The sequence below is a fragment of the Pieris napi genome, chromosome 13 (genome assembly GCF_905475465.1).
Source record: "Pieris napi chromosome 13, ilPieNapi1.2, whole genome shotgun sequence".
Lineage (NCBI taxonomy): Eukaryota > Metazoa > Arthropoda > Insecta > Lepidoptera > Pieridae > Pieris > Pieris napi.
In genome coordinates this window covers 6,377,115-6,395,016 of record NC_062246.1, presented here as the reverse complement: position 1 = coordinate 6,395,016, position 17,902 = coordinate 6,377,115, and the positions used below count along the sequence as shown (strand labels likewise).

Below are 17,902 nucleotides of genomic sequence, written 5' to 3'. Positions count from 1 at the left end.
TTCACAAGATCCAACGTGGGAGAATATGAGATAGGAAGCATTATACAGTGTATAAACTTTTAATTAAGTGTAGTACGAAGTTTTCGTTTCAAAAAGTTTCTATAACTAATGATTTGTAAATAAAATTGATAAATAATCTAATTTTATAATTAAACTACTTACTTGACTTACTTATTTAATTTTCATCAAATCTGTTTTTTTATTTCAGAAAATGTTCAAATACACACTAATTTAAAGTTTATACACTGTATAATGCCTCCTATTTAAGCAACCCAAAACTCGCACTTTCTTCGTCCAACGCTTTTTCTCCTTCCGAGGCCCTTTCATCTTTAACCACTTCATTAAAAACAAAATTATCACTAACATTTCAAAAATCACACTACATACATTTACTAAACATCTCAAACTATATCTTGTTAACCTGTCGTATTCTGATGCTGAAAATATTCTTATTGTACAAAAATAGTTTTAATATAAATGTGTAGAAATAATTAATATAACTTATAAAATACTGTTTTCATGTCAAAAGGAATAGACTGGCTGCCCACAACACAGGGAATCCTAGTGTGGGGGCCAGTGCACTTTACTTTATCTAAATATTTTGTATATTGTGCATAATAAAGTTTTTTCTTCTTTCTTTCTTTCCTATCTCACTCTCTCCCACGCCAAATCCTATTAATTTATGTGTCTGTCCCTTTTTACTGTCGCTTTTTCCGTTGCATCCGGTTTGAAATCACAACGATTCGAAAGAAGTTTCACTTCAAAAACTCGATATAATAATATTTCAGTTATTAAAATACCTTTTTGATTACACAATTATTGGTATTCAATTACTTTTTAATTATCTCAGCGAAAATAAAGTGTTTGCAAACGTCGCTGAACTTATACACTCGCAGCAAATTTTTGTTTTCATTTTTCATTTTCGAAGCCCACACTTTTACCTGTAAGAAACCGCAGGAGAAGTTTTTTATTAGAGTGTTTTATTTTTTTAAATTGTACTTTTCATCGTCTAGATTCTATATTCCCTTCAGCCCTAGTCAGAATTAATTATCTAAGTAAGGAAATAAGACTATTCTTGCCATTAACAGTGAATAAAATTAACGATATCTAAGAATTCATATCCTATTGTCTCCAACACATTGATAACGTACATCATAATCGTTACGAGTCATAAAGTTTTCCACTAGACTGATATTTCAAAACATTTACAAAAATAGGTAATAAGTCCACGTTTTTGTCAAGCCGCTCACAAATTCAACTGTTCTCAAACACTATTTACACAGCAAAACATTTTTGAAGTTATACTTCTTTAGGCGCGTTATGAAAAATTGATGAGAGTGAAATTTTACGATGCGCGCGCACCGTGACACAAAATTAACAGAATTAAGTTGCCCACGGAAGATGCTACGGCATTGGACATAATTTAAAAACAACATTCGAATAATAATAGAATTTATGTTACACTTAATGTAAGAGAATAATAATAAATATTTATTTATTTAATTTTTCAAATGTAAACTGAACTTTATTGACTATAATGACTCCTTTTTTTTTTGAAGTTAACCCATTAGAAGTTATTATTACTTGGACTTTTTATAGTATCTAATAAAATCTCACAGAGCCTTTAATTTTTTAACCTACATATATTTATAATCCTGAAAATCAACTGAGAGAAATGTTAGATTAAATCAGATTTTCATTTATTGAAATACAGTACAAGCTATCTATAAAATATAATCTTTTGACAATGAAAGTGCCGAACTATTACAGAGTAAATTATTTCACGAAAAATTTTTTGTATATAAACTGCTCCGACGAAAACACGTTAAGCAAAAAAAAAGGAATTAAATTTGCGTTTATATCCGATTATTTTTTTTCCGTTTAAGTTTTAAACGACAACAAAAAGTTTAATTTTCTACGTAAGATTATTTCAGTTCTACGAATGGTGGGATACTTCTGCTGACTTCAGTACCTAGGCCTTGTTCATTAAAGTTGTATACACACATGTATAAAATGATTATAAAGTAATGCACAATGATATTGTAAGATATGCCTACTATAAATGGACGTTTTGTAATAGTTATGAGTCTATGGTGACTGCCTATCGACTCGATAATTTTCTAAAAAAACTTTACTAAGACTTTTAAGCTGTTGGCCCCTGATGGGGAACCACTTTGGCGGCTAGCTTTGACTACGGTGTGGGTTAAAAAAATAGTGGGTGAAAATAACACGCCAATACAATACGAGGTGCGCTCAGCAACAGGTCTCAGCGCGCATGCGCTGCAACCTATACTTAATTTTAAAATAAAAGGGTAATTATACTTAAAAAACTGGCCATAAGTCAATCAATCAAACTTCAAGACACAGGTAGCCTTTGTTCTGGTTTTAAGAAGAAAAAAAACAAGTATTTTCAGTATTGCCGGTTTTGAGTTCTCGATGACTATATCAAGAGTTGTTATTGTTCAACTAAAAAAAACAGTGTAAAATTAAAAATATAGACAAAATACTGGTTTTTCTCGAGGAAAATCTAACCGAAATGACAAAATGCTCAAATAGTCGAATCAATTTACTCCGCAATAGTTTAAAGTCTTTTAGACCAATACATGTGTAAGTGGACCGCGGCGAGCTACAAAGAAGACCGTTTCCGCGAAACAAACGTACAATGGCTTGAGGGCACCATCTTTCTACCAGATAGGCGACTCTACAAACCCGGCTGCCCTTCGAAGGAATTCCGAAGTGACCTTGCGTGAAAAGGCGCAAAACAGAAAACTGAGATCAGAAGTACCTCACGATGAATTGAATTATGCTGCAGTGATGAGCGAAAGAGCCGCAGGGAATAACGAAAATAAAAGTAATTTTAGAAGTACCTACTGGCAAGTGGGTTCCGCATTGACACTAAAAAGTTTTCAAAATATCCACGATCCATGGCAGAATTACACTTTTATTTGTATAAATGGCATCCCATGACACCAACTCTTCATAAAATTTTATGTCATAGGGCTTTGGTCATAGAAAATGCACCCCTTCCATTCAGCCAATTGTCAAAGGAGGCTGCAGAATCTCGAAATATAGGCAAAACTTTGCCGGGATATTTTCGAGAAAGGACTGCCTCCAAGACGTGATGAATCGTCTTCTTCGGACAAGAGGCTCATCTGAGGTTGAGTGATAGTGTCCGCCGCCTATGGACACTCACATTGCCAGAAGCCTCGCAAGTGCAACGCTGGTCTATTCAATCATTTATTAACACCTTGAGTTACCTGATCATTGATATCTTTATGAATTTCTATTTCTTTTCCTATCGGCTCAACAGTACACAACACATTAGAGTATAAATTAATTTATAATTTTCTTATTATGCATAAATCATGCAATTTCGTTTTTATGTTCAGGTTAATGAACATAATAAACGATAACTCTAACAACCGCGACGGCTGCAGTCTTAAGCCTTTCCTAGCCTTACTTACTACCTGACCGCTGCGCAAACCCCATCAGAAATTTTGCGAAAAGCACGCACGAACAATGTTTAACGTCAAATTGTATAATAAATCAAATGGTCTGACGAAGACTCAAGCTATGAAGTATCTAGAAGAATATAAGAATATAATCAATTGGAAAATAGACTCAACGATCCTAGACATTGGTTGTGGCGATGGGAGTTTGACATCAAAAATATTCAAAGAATTAATTCCTACTTGCAAGACCATGACGGGCTGTGACATAAATGAAGATATGATACAATTCGCAAAAGAACACTATGCTTTGGATTGCGTTGATTTCACCATCCTTAACATAGAGGGAGAGCTGCCCGATCAGCTAAGGGAACGTTTCCACCATGCCATTTCCTTTTTTGCTTTAAACTGGTGTCGTCGTCAAGAGTAAGTACATCGCAATTGTAATTTTTAATGTATGGTTCGTGCTACACGGCATCTAAATAGCTTTTTTATTTAATACTCGCTTTGAGAATATTAAAATAAGGTAGGTAATTTATATAATCATATAGGTATTTATGTAAGATCACAAAATCATATTTTTAATAACGTGAGTTAACCCAACTTAATCAAACGTGAACCTATTGAATTTATTACAAAGAAATATTTATCTATGATATATTATTTATAAGTGAAAAATTGCCAATTTCATCATAGGTATGCTCTGCTGAAAAAAAGCGAAGAGTTCTGGCCTTGGCTTTATGTGTTTTTTCTAGACATCTAATAGATCTAATAGAAACCGCGGAGTTCCCATGTCTGTACCTTATGTTTTTTAACATAGTTAAGAGCAAGGAAAATGCTTATTATTAAAATAAAGAAGAAACGAATTACGAATGACTAAAGATATAACCAAAGATGGATACATAATATTACATACAAAAAGGTTTAAACATTACTATATTAACAAAACATAGAAGTCTCTTCTTATAACGATGAATGATCGTCAAACGTACGTCGATCCGTTTAGTATCAAGTGCGCCCACAGAATATATATATTCTTTTTATTAGTCCGATCTACTATTTAATAAAAATCTTATTCAGCAACAGTATTCGGAACATTCTGGATTTTATATGTTTTGTTAAAAATGTATTTAAAGTAAAGTCAAGACCAATTGTGGTTTGATCTTGTCATTGTATGTTTGGATCTATATTTTATATTCGCACACCTCATAAACAATACGACGGTGACTCGACGCCTTCGAAAATTATATTTATTAATATAAAATAGATTTTTTATGTTGTTTTTACAGAACTGCGTTCCAGAACATATACGATATCCTTAGGGACCAAGGAAGTTGTTTCGCGATTGTCGCAGAAAAAGCATCATTATTCGATGCCTACAGGACCCTTGCTAAAGCCGAAAAATGGAAGCCATGGGTTACTGACGTTGAAAGATATATATCTTCATACCATGACAGTCAAGTATATATAACATAATTTGATTCACTCTAGCAAAGGATAATTATTATTTCTTAATAAAAATTCTTGTAGTCGTTTTCATTACTATTATTATTATTTATTGCTAGGGTCCGCCATGTTGGAGCGATTGTGGTTGATTGGATTAATTTATTCCCAATTAATTACATTAGACAAAGAAGCACACTATTCAACTTTAAGTACTACTTTGCTACTGTTCCATATAAAAAAACCATTAGCACTACAAATTTTTACGTCTGGGACTAGATTTATAGTATGTGTTTCGTGATCATTTGTTTTTCTAATAGCCAAGTGGGTTCTCTTCTCTGCTTGACATAGACGGGGGACTATAATCTCAGTGATGAAGGTTGCACGCATATAACATATACATAATAAAACCTTAACTCTTTTAAGCCGTTAAGGTAAGATTAAGATTCTGAGTTATGACAAAGCGTGATCTATATACCTGTATTTGAAACTCCAGAATATCAAATGCCTGGAATTTACCTACAATTGGAACCTACCACAAATTTCTGTTTAATATGCGTTTAATTTAAATATATTCTTTTCAGGATTCCCTTAAAGAAATGCAACAATTATTAGGAAAAATTGGATTTACTATAACAAAATTAGAAGTCAAGATAGTAAATCACGTCTACGAAAGTCAAGAGAATTTCAAAGGTAGGTTTTGTCGTCGAATGGGAAAAGAGACACGGTAACAAATTCGAGAACATTTTTATCAACTTTAGACTTAAGCGAATATTAGCAATAAAAAACAAACAAAAGCCATGAATGTACAATTAAACCTTGAACAGAGGATGTTATAAGTCTCACTACACCATCTAGACCAGTGCCGATAATTTTTCAAACCTAAAAAAATAATAGTAGGATGAAACCTATTGGAAAAGGAGGAGAATATTATAAAAATTAAAGGAAAAATAATTTAAAAAAAGCTGATATTTTGACGGGTGAATTTTCGATTGAAAATTAGGGTGTTTTTTCGATATTCATTCAAAATAAGGTGAAAAAATAAATATTGTTAATCGAATAAATTATAAATCGAATAAAGTATTTGAGATATAGAAAGGTAAGTTTTCACCAAATTTCGTTAAAAAAAAAATTTGTTAAAGATAAAAATTAAAAACAAAAAACTTGGTTTTTTAAATTTTTCACATAAATTTTGAGGTTATGTAAAAATGTGTGAATACAAAAGTTTTAGATCTTTTTATTACCTACAACTTTGCCATTTAACTTTCTTCGATAGGACTTTTAGTTTTGCCGGAAATCGTGATAAACCGTTTTTTACCCTTAAAACTCCCCCCCCCCCTCCCCTTCCCGACCTCAGATCGCCCGTAAATTATTTTTCCTTTAATTTTTATAATATTAACCTCCCTTTCCAATAGGTTTCAACCTACTATAATTTTTTTCACTTTTTATTTATTTTAAAGGCTATCTGCACTGGTCTAATCTCATAACATTAGCGTACTATGAACGTGTCAGGTACGGAAATGAGCACAACTCTGACAGCGCATTTAGTAACGGTAAATATTGTTCTGTGTGGATATTTTGCAAAAAATTCCCTATCAAATATCATGGAATGGTCAAGCGGGCATAATTACGTACCACGCACAGTTATGGTACGACGCGGTATGATCGGCCGCTCAAATGTTCAATGAGCATAGTTCTAATGACTCATATATCAATTTGACGTGTCGCTTGACTCATTCCTTGCTATTTGTCCTAAGTTTCTCTCTAGGTTCAAATAAAAATAGATCAATCCTTCATATTGTTTATGATAAGAACAATTTATTCAATGTTATAAAATGCGCCTAAAACACACATCCGAAAAGGGTGTACATGTAGAAGTTAGTTTGTCTTTGGGAAAATGAAAATAAATAAAAGTACAATTATTTTCAGATGCGTTGATGTCTTTGGTGCCTTTCAAGATCCCGGATGAGTTACGTGACGATTTTTTAATAGACTTAAGCCAAGAAATACAGATGATTGACACTGAAAAGTACAATTACAAGAAATCAACTAATGATAATGTCCATAACGTGCAAATACTCGTTTTATATGTTGAAAAAAAGTAATAATGTCTGGATTTGTTTTTTTGAATATTAATTGTTCTAAAATTGAAATGTAACATTGAAATATAAAATACATAGGTACAATTATTGAAATACACAAACATAAATTCTATATTCTTCTTCTCTTCTTTTATTTTGTAAAATTATGTTCGTTATTACAATAACTTCTAAAAGGACACAGATGACAAATTTGTCTAGCTTAACCAATTGGTGAAATAGCAATGGAACCTGTGGGTTTGATTCCCATAGAAATATTGAACCAAGCAAAAATGTAGCAGGTTAATTACAAAACCAATACTAAATAAAACTTAATTTAAAATACTGGCTAATACAATTACTTAATTAATACGGCTTCACCGTTTTTTAGCGAAACAAAAAAAAATTAAATTTTAATCATTTTATTAAACAATTTTCTTATAGAATTCAACATTTAAATATTTACCTTTTGCATATTGCAATGATAAATCTTAGTCGTCCTTAGTTGCATTACGCAGGCACGACCGGTGCCAGCTATTTTTACTATTATTACCTAGGTGAAAGTGTTTAGAAAATGAAAAACGGCTTAATGTAGAAAGTTGCCAGTCTGCAGTAACTGTCCTTCCATCTTCTAGCACAACTGTCGCGAAATGACCTTTCCGACCAAAGAAGGAGGCAATCATCTTTTTTCCTTGACTTCTTCCATTCTTTACCTTAGTTGGCCGATCCTCGAAAGGAAACACTCACTGAGCTGATTGTCTTTTGGTTTTGGGTTCGTAGCAATATATCCAGATTTCATCACCTGTGACGATGTCAAATACAGCATTTGAGTCACCGCCGTTGATCTTATCTAACATTTGGCGACACCAGTCCATGAGAAGGTGTTTCTGGTCGTCGGTTAAAGTATGGGGAACCCATCTGGTACAAAGCTTCCTGACGCCTAAATGTTAATATAATATTTTTTTTGAATTTGACTTATACCAATGCATCTTCCTCTATCATGCGTCGCACAGCACTGATGTTATCTTGAGTAGTCGCTATTAAAGGACGTCCCTCACGCGGATTATCATTGCGATTCCTACGTCCTCGCTTAAACTCGTTAAACCAACTGTAAATAGTGGCACGAGATGGGGCTTCATTAAGAAATGCTAATCGCAGCCTATCATAGCTTTGTTGTTCAGTAAGCCCACAACGAAAGTCATAATAAATCATTGACCGAAATTTTCTCGCGTTAGGTTCATTTTCACGTGTATGAAGAGTTTTAGATTTGCCGCCAATTCACAAAAATGAATGCAATATACTACATTAGGTTATCAAAGAGTTTTAAAATTGAAATTCAAAAAAAGTTTTCATAAGAAATGTTTCTAACTGGCCAGTTCTAAACATTTTCACTGTTAGTGATGCTGACGTTATAATTTTAAATAATACAAATACGGGATTTTCCTCGTGATATATAAAATTTACAATATTTAGTAAAATAACGCAATCATAAGCGCGTGTCACATATAATCATCCGCTTTTATTAAGTACACATATAAAATTTATCTGCTTACTATAGTAAACATATGTTTATGTACATGATAATTTTGTATCAAACAGATATTGTTTTATAGAACAGGTGGCAAACGGACAAGAGGCTCATCTGAGGTTGAGTGATAGTGTCCGCCGCCCATGGACCCTCACACTGCCAGAAGCCTCGCAAGTGCAATGATGGTCTATATACATTATTTATTAACACCTTGAGTTACCTGATCATTGATATCTTTATGAATTTGTATTTATTTTCCTATCGGCTCAACATGACAACACATTACAGTATAAATTAAATTTATCATTTTCGTATTATGCATAAATCATCCCATTTCGTTTTATTGTTCAGGTTAATGTGTATTAACCTTTATTCTGACGATAACATCTAAGGCTAAGGACTCACGAAGCGGGTTTCACCCGCGCCCGCTGTGGTTGCGGACCCGCAGCCTTTGTAGCATAAAACCAACCATAGGTAGCCGGTTGCAGCCGCGCGCTCTGCGGTCGGTTGGCGGGCACATTACGGATAGGGATATTCGAAAATAATTAAAGAACTTTTCTTCGTCCTTCTTTAACTCATCCATAACGACATCTTTCCGCAATCAGTGGATGTACCCAAAACCTTTTAGGCTTTTTTTTAAATTCTTCTCTAAAGTAAGTATAACGCAACAGCTCATTTCTGGTGTGTGTCCATGGCGGTCGACTGGAACTCAACTGATCGATTAACCGCCCGTATTGCGATAATCAACCACTAAGTTTGCGAGAGGAGTAGGTATACTCTAAATAAAATAAAGGTCGTATCTCTCATGAAAGACCCCAACCGGGAGTCGATTCCACAGTTCACTAGTTCGCAAAAGAAAGTGCCTTGTGAAACGGACTGTGGAAGACTGCCAGCCATCAAATCAAGGTGATGCTGATGGAAATTTTAAATTGATACCGCTCGTACGGTGTTGAAACTAGGCAGGAGGGATCAACCCAAACAAAACTTCAGAACACTCACCATAGTACACTTTGTAGAAAACGCAGAGACTTAATGGAGATTGACAATTCGACAAGCCCTTCGCTGAATTTGGTCAAAAGGAAGAAGCTAGTATTTGGGAGCACCAGCCCAGAGATGTGAGTCGTTTACGTAAATTATTTACAAATTTCCCACTTTTAGCAACCATGTCGTATAACTAAATATCACACAAAACACTTAAATAATAATCAAGACAACTTAAAAGTAATCGCAACCACGACGGTGGAGTAACCGCAGCAAACTCCGGTTTCGTGAGTTTTGAAAATAAAACTCCATTCCGCCACCACAAAACTGCTTCGTGAGTCCTTAGCCTTACCCGGTACTACCTGACCGCTGCGCAAACGCTATCAGAAATTTGCCGAAAAGCACGCACGAACAATGCTTAACGTCAAATTGTATAATAAATCAAATGCTCTACAGAATACTAATGCATTGAAGTATCTAGAAGAATATAAGAATATAATCAATTGGAAAACAGACTCAACAATCCTAGACATTGGTTGTGGCGATGGGAGGTTGACATCAAAAATATTCAAAGAATTAATTCCTACTTGCAAGACCATGACGGGCTGTGACATAAGTGAAGATATGATACGATTCGCAAATGAACACTATGCTTCGGAACGTGTTGATTTCACTACCCTTAACATAGAGGGAGAGCTGCCCGATCAGCTAAGGAATCGTTTCCACCATGCCACTTCCTTTTTTGCTTTACACTGGTGTCGTCGTCAAGAGTAAGTACTTCGCAATTACAATTTTTAATTTATGGTACGTGCTACACGGCCTTCTGTGCTTGACACGTTTATTATTTTTTGGGCGTGTTTGTAACCTACCTACCCTCTGAGGCCTTCATCGTTTATTAACCCGCTAAGGGTTTTGTTAAATTTATTTAATACTAGCGGACTCGACAGACGTTGTCCTGTCTTAACTATGAATATTGATTTCAAATTGGTATAATTAATTAAAAATATTTCAGAAACAAAGTGTTTATTATTCTAATGCTTTATGTTATACAACATTCTTTGTTTGTTTTTCTGGCTCGCATATTATTATATTATCAATATAATAACTCCGATCGAAGCGTTTATTTTAAACGATATTCATTTTTCTTTGACGATATTTGCAGCACGCATTCTGTCAATGTTATGTCAAACGCCATAAAGTTACATCAAAAAGTTCGAATTGTATGGTGGTTAAGTATTCTTAAATTTTCTAATTTTCCGCGCAATTTTTTTTTTCTTTTATAAGAACCTTCTCCTGACAATTACAAACACAACAAAAAAAAATCAGACAAAACGGTCAAGCCGTTTTCATGTTATGTCGGGACAACGGAAAACGGGTTTCATTTTTATATATATAGATATATCATTAATACAAAATAAACATTATTATGACAACCGAAAATCTATTTTTAGGTTGTCATAAATGATTTTATGACAGATTGACATTGCACTTAAAGATATCGCTTTGAGAATATTAAAATAAGGTAGGTAATTTATTTAATAAGTGTTTAGAAATAATCTTTATTTCTTTTCTTGTGTGCGAGAAGCACACAATATTCATTCCATTATAATTTATTACGTTAATTTTAAAGTAATAAAAGTTAAGTATATTTTAACGCAATAGAAATTAATTAATTTTAACTTGAAAATTAATTTAATTTAATTACTAAGTAATTATTAATTAATTTTCAAGTTAAAATTAATTACTTCCTAAAGTGCATTTTATAGTATGCTATTTTAATTATACAAATTATGAATAATCATAATATTTACATATGAGTAAAATTATTTTTTACGTAATATCTTATCTCAAGTAGGTATGTAATATTTGATATGTGATATGTTATATCTTAAGTATTAAACACCAATTAACTATAGGTACAAATAAATGTGAATTAATGCTAACAACAAATAGAATTTTCTTAGACATCACTAATAGTACGAGATCCGGCTGCAGGATTAGTGCGCTCATCGGTTATTGCTAAAAACCAAATTTTTATGTATATTTATAATTAGAAGAACATATATCTACAAAGGTGCCTATCAAAATTTGCCCGCTAGTATTTTTAATTAAATTATTTTGAATTGATTGTTGGGAAAACATTTCGTTCACTTGTTATTTAAATAAAATATCGTCGACATCACCGCAATTTACATAAAGATTTTAAAAAATCACGGGTGCAATAATATATCAAATTGAAGCTATTTTTTTTTTCAATTAATTATTGCGCCTGTGCGACGCTTTCAAGCCATTGCGCATGCGTCGAACGTTAGTGTTCTCAAACTGAATAGATACGGCATTTTTATTCTAACATAAAACCACTCTGCCTTACGATTCTGTAGCAATAAATACATTTTTAAATAGTAATGTTGTGTCATTTCCTTGATTCCCGAAATTTTCAGTGCCGCCCTCGTTAGATTCAAAACATACAATGACAAGACAAGTTATTTTTATTACGTAATTAGGAACAAAATTATACTACTAATACAATTTTTTATATATATTTTGTGGGCGTATTTGTAACCGAATTGATCGACGAACGTTTGACGAACATTCATCGTTAGAAAACAGCCTTGCACACAAAATATCATTTTCAATTAAAAAGATTTAAATATGACAGGAACAGTGGTATTATTCCATTCCCGATACTTTTAGTGCAGCCTTTGTATATTTTATGTTCGCACACCTCATGAACAATATGACGGTGACTCGACGCCTTCGAAAATTGTATTTAACTAGCGCACCCGACAGACTTCGTCCTGTCATAAAGATTTGTAATGTGGCAGTTTTTTTTCCTACGTATTTTATAGTCGTGACTAAAAATTCTCCTGAACAGAACCGTCACCCTGGTGATAGGGCGTTGTGAATAAAAAATAATCATTTTGCAACTCAACACTCATATTCTTGCTTAAATGAAGTACTGTGACATTGTTTCCACATTATGATCTTTGACGTTAGGAACACAACTTCATTGCTTAGACAACAGTGAGTGCTTGTAATTTAATATGAACTTTATACAACGGCAATAAAGCTCAAATTGACTGCGTTTTAGTTAGAAAATAATTGTATGGGAAAAAGAAAAGGGCTGTTTTTATGATTTTTCCGGCAATTATTCGATTTTTTCTCGCTGTAAAAACCATTCTTGAACTTCAACGAACATTGTAAAAAAAGAATTGGCCAAATTGGTCCAGGCGTTGTTGAGTTATGCGCTTACCAACACATTTTGTGATTCATTTTTATATTAAAGATAAAACTTTTTCGGCGGATACATCAATTTAGCTATATTTATTTTTATGTTGATTTTACAGAACTGCGTTCCAGAACATATACGATATCCTTAAGGACCAAGGCAGTTGTTTCGCGATGGTTGGAGAAAAAGCATCATTAAGCGATGCATACAGGACCCTTACTAAAGCCGAAAAATGGAAGCCATGGGTTACTGACGTTGAAAGATATATATCTCCATACCATGACAGTCAAGTATATATAACATAATTTAATTCACTCTAGCAAAGGCTTATTTTTATTTCTTTTTTGCTAGGAGGTCCGCCATATTGGAGCGATGGTGGTAGATTGGATTAATTTATTCCTAATTCATTACATTAGCCAAAGAAGCACATTATTCAACTTTCTGTGCTATTGAGCCACTGTCCCATATGAAAAAACTATTAGCAAAACAGTAGATTTATGTATGTGTTTTGTGATCATTTGTTATTTCTAATAGCCAAGTAGGTTCTCTTCTCTGCTTGACATAGACGGGGTTCTATAACCTCAGAGCTGAGAGATGCACGCATATTTTAACATATAGATAATAAAACCTTTATCTCATTTTAGCTGTAAAGGTAAGTTTAAGATTCGGAGTAAAAATAAAGCGTGATTAATACCTGTATTTTAAACTCTTCAATATCAAAAGCCTGGAGTTCTACCTACAATTGGAACCTACCACAAATTTCCGTTTCATTAAAAATATACTCTTTTCAGGATTCCCTTAAAGACATGCAACAATTATTAGACAAAACTGGATTTACTATCATAAAATTGGAACAAAAATTGATATTTCACGAGTATGAAAATCTGGAGAATTTCAAAGGTAGGTTTTGTCGTCGAATGGGAAAAGAGACACACACACTGACACTTTTAGTCGTGATCACTTTTGTGTGCTGTCCAACTTAAAACAAACGTAGTTTCACAGGCCTACACCTACTGTGTATATATATTATGGAATCGGCCGAACAAATAATCAATGAGCAGAATTCTCATACCTGTTGTTGCTTGACGTGTTCCTTGCTATTCGTCCTAAGATTATCTCTACGTTCAAATAAAAATAGATCAATCCTTAATATTATTTATGATAAGAACAATTTATTTAATATTCAATAATATATAAAGGGTCCCTTTACGTCTTTGGGAAAATGCAAATTAATAAATATACAATTATTTTCAGATGGAATAATGTCTGTGGTGCCTTTCAAGATCCCCGATGAGTTACGTGACGATTTTTTTATAGACTTAACCCAAGAAATGCAGATAATTGACACTGAAAAGTTCAATTACAGTAAATCTAGTAACGATTTTGTCTTTAATGTACAAATACTCATTTTATATGTTGAAAAAAAGTAATAATGTCTGTTGAAATTAATTGAAATGTAACAATGAAATATAATATACAATTATTGAAATACACAAACATATTATATTCTATATACCTCTTCTCTTCATAAATTTTGTAACGTTTTATTTATGTTCGATATTACAATAACTTCTTCTATTAGAAAGAAGCATCATAAAGTTGAAATGTACCTGACAAATTCCATTCACTCACGTACTCACATGTACCGCTCAGAAATGACGGCATAGTTCTCAGAGTTATTTTTTAGAGATATACTCGTAGTAACAGCCTTCTAAAGGGGCGTCCATAAATTACGTGAGGTGTTTAAGGGGGGGAGGGGGTCGAGTCAAATCTCATTTAATCTTACGTTGGAGAGAGGGGGGTCTCGGCAAATATCACGCAATTTTTTTTCTACTTAAAAAAAATAGGAAAACGGTTGACCCTAAAGGCTATCTCTGCAACTTCCCGCTAACTCCATACCTAATCGCTCAACATTTCACTTATTTTGTTTTAGTCGTAAATAAAAGCACGAAGAATTTTTTTTTTTTCTTTTTACAATAACAATCCAACGCGTTTACGTAAGAAACCTACATTTTGAAAAATCTCACGTGAGATTGGGGGATGGGGGAGGGGGTTGAATAAAATCTCACGACATCTCACCAGGGGGGGAGGGAGGTACAGAAAATTTAAAAAAACACCTCACGTATTTTATGGACGCTAAGCGATATTCAGGTTGGTTCATTTCACAGGTATTTTTTGTTCATGGGCTTGAGGTCTATTAGTACCTATCAAGTCGCTTATAAATTGAATTGTTCTCAAACACTATTTACACAGCAAACATTTTTTTTAAGTTAACCCGTTTGAAGTTATTATTACTTGGATTAATTATAGTATCTCATAAAATCTCACAGATCCTTTAATTTATGAAGCATTTTTAATTTACCAGAAACCTGAAAAGCAACTCAGAGAAATGTTAGATAAAATCGGATTTTCATTTATTGAAATACAGTACAAGCGATTTTCTGGCACCTGATCACGTGACCTTTCCAGGCGGTAATGGGTCATGCATGCAAAGTGTTATTTTCTAAAGCGCAACGCTGGTACTTTGTAAATCCTGATAGCGATTGTGCCTCCGACTTATATTGAGTTTTTGTACCAAGGTTGCAAAATCAGCGCGAAATTACATATATTATATTTTACAAACATTATTTTATATAAATTATCACATTAAAAATTATAGATTACTGGCGCTGCCTGGATTCACCTTTGTGGGTTGTTCATCCCTTCATTGAGGTTGATATTATGTTAAAATATATACCTTTGGATTATATGTTCCAAGATTATTAGTATTCACGGCTAGACCACGTCCAATTCATTGGCATCAAACTTAATAAATAATTCGATGTATACTTTTTGTTTTCTGTTCATATTCTTTGTCCTTTAGATTAGTGATATTTTAATTAAGATAGGTTACATAATTACAATGTTCAACCGTAGATTTAGTGATTTCGTTCTCCACGGACGGCTGTATCACTTAACATCAGACGAGCCTCCTGCCCGTTTGCCCCCTCTTAAATTATAAAAAAAATATCTCAATCGCAGAGTGTACGTACATATGGGTAACGATGCATAAAGACACGGAAAAAATCCAAACATTTTAATCTTAGTCGTTATATACCAAATTAAAATAAGAAAAAAAATCATAAAGAAACATTTGCACAAGCATGAAAATAATAAATATACAAACATACTAACGAACCTAAAAAAACGCAAAGTGCAATGCCGGTCTATATTAATCATTTATTTATATCACCTTGAGTTATCTTTGAGAAAATCTATTTTTTCATGATCTTTTTGCAATCTAATAGGCAAGTAGGTGTACAGCCTCCAGTGCCTGACACACGCCGTCGACTTTTTTTTTGGGTCCAAGACATGTCAGTTTTCTCACGATGTTTTTCTTCACCGTTCGAGCAAATGTTAAATGCGCACATAGAATGAAAGTCCATTGGTGCCCAGCCGAGGATCGAACCTACGACCTCAGGAATGAGAGTCGCACGCTGATGCTACTGGGCCAACACTGCTCACACAACACAACAATATTACAGTATAAATTAAATTTATCATTTTCGTATTATGTATTACTTATTCCATTCCGTTTTAATGTTCAGATTAATGTGAATTCGCCTTTATTCGAACGATAACATCTAACCATTACTACCTAACCATCGCGCAAACGCTATCAGAAATTAGCCGAAAAGCACGCACGAACAATGTTTAAAGTCAAATTGTATAGTAAATCAAATGGTATGACGAAGACTCATGCTATGAAGTATCTAGAAGAATATAAGAATATAATCAATTGGAAAATAGACTCAACGATCCTAGACATTGGTTGTGGCGATGGGAGTTTGACATCCAAAATATTCAAAGAGTTCATTCCGACGAAGACCATGACAGGCTGTGACATAAGTGAAGATATGATACGATTCGCAAATGAACACTATGCTTCGGAACGTGTTGATTTCACTACCCTTAACATAGAGGGAGAGCTGCCCGATCAGCTAAGGAACCGTTTCCACCATGCCATTTCCTTTTTTGCTTTAAACTGGTGTCCTCGTCAAGAGTAAGTACATCGCAATTAAGAAAATAATTGGCCCTGGTGTCATAATCCGTGGTAGGAGGCAGACTCACGGCTCGTGGTCAAGCACCGCCGAGTGACACCCCCGGTCACCCCGGGGGAGGCGACCAGCGGTTGAAGCCGCGTCCTACTGGCCTGGTGGTCTGGAGTGCCTCGGTGCGATGTTTTGGAGTTGCGGATGCTGAGGAATAACCGCTCGATCAAACATCCCGAGGGCCCCAACAATCAGTTCCTGCATTTATAACAACCCGAATTTGTCATAAACAAAATTCGTGACATTTCGTGTACTCATTCCAAGTTAAATAGTAATAAAAATCTTATTCAACAAGTATGAAGTACATTCTAGAGGTTAATTTTTTTGTTAAATATGCATTTAAAGTAAAGTCTAAACCCATTGTGGTTGGTCTTGTCTTTGTTTGTTTTGCATCTATATTTTATATTCGCACACCTCATAATCAATACGACGGTGACTCGACGCCTTCTTAAATTATATTTATTAAAACTTTTTTGGCGGATACATCAATTTAGCTATATTTTTATTGTTATGTTTATTTTACAGAACAGCGTTCCAGAACATATACGATATCCTTAGAGACCAAGGAAGTTGTTTCGCGATTGTCACAGAAAAAGTATCATTATACGATGCATACAGGACCCTGACTAAAAACGAAAAATGGAAGCAATGGGTTACTGACGTTGAAAGATATATATCTACATACCATGACAGTCAGGTACGTATAAAAGAATTTAATTCACTCTAGCAACGGCTGATTATTATTTCTTAATAAAAATTATTAATAACCGAATAGGTTTTCTTCTCTGCTTGACATAGACGGGGGACTATAGCCTCAGGGATGAGAGTTGCACGCATATGACATATATGCACGCATATGTATACATAATAGTCATGATAAAAACTTTATCTCTTTTTAACTGTAAAGGTAAGATTAAGATTCTGAGTATAGATAAAGCGTTTTTTATACTTGTATGTTAAATTCCAGAATATCAAAAGCTTGGTGTCTTGGTTAAGCTATCTACCTACAATAAATATAATAACCTACCACAAATTACTGCGTTTAATTTAAATATACTCTTTTCAGGATGCCGTTAAAGAAATGCATCAATTATTAGGAAAAA

General features: G+C 33.7%; 1 protein-coding gene across 3 annotated transcripts in view; it reads left to right on the top strand.

Annotated features, from left to right (window-relative positions):
• The first annotated feature begins 3,454 nt into the window (after positions 1 to 3,454).
• LOC125055338 (juvenile hormone acid O-methyltransferase-like) overlaps positions 3,455 to 17,902 on the top strand; it is a 43,195-nt gene continuing 28,747 nt past the window's right edge. The window contains exons 1-4 of one of the 3 annotated variants that reach the window (XM_047657773.1): positions 3,455 to 3,875; positions 12,827 to 12,998; positions 13,500 to 13,608; positions 13,963 to 14,223. In XM_047657773.1, the coding sequence (XP_047513729.1) occupies positions 3,520 to 3,875; positions 12,827 to 12,998; positions 13,500 to 13,608; positions 13,963 to 14,138 (813 nt within the window). In that variant the 5' untranslated portion in view covers positions 3,455 to 3,519 and the 3' untranslated portion in view covers positions 14,139 to 14,223. Of the gene's footprint in view, positions 3,876 to 9,846; positions 10,250 to 12,826; positions 12,999 to 13,499; positions 13,609 to 13,962; positions 14,224 to 17,902 lie in introns of those variants that run through there. The other 2 variants (XM_047657772.1, XM_047657774.1) reach the window with 2 other exon arrangements.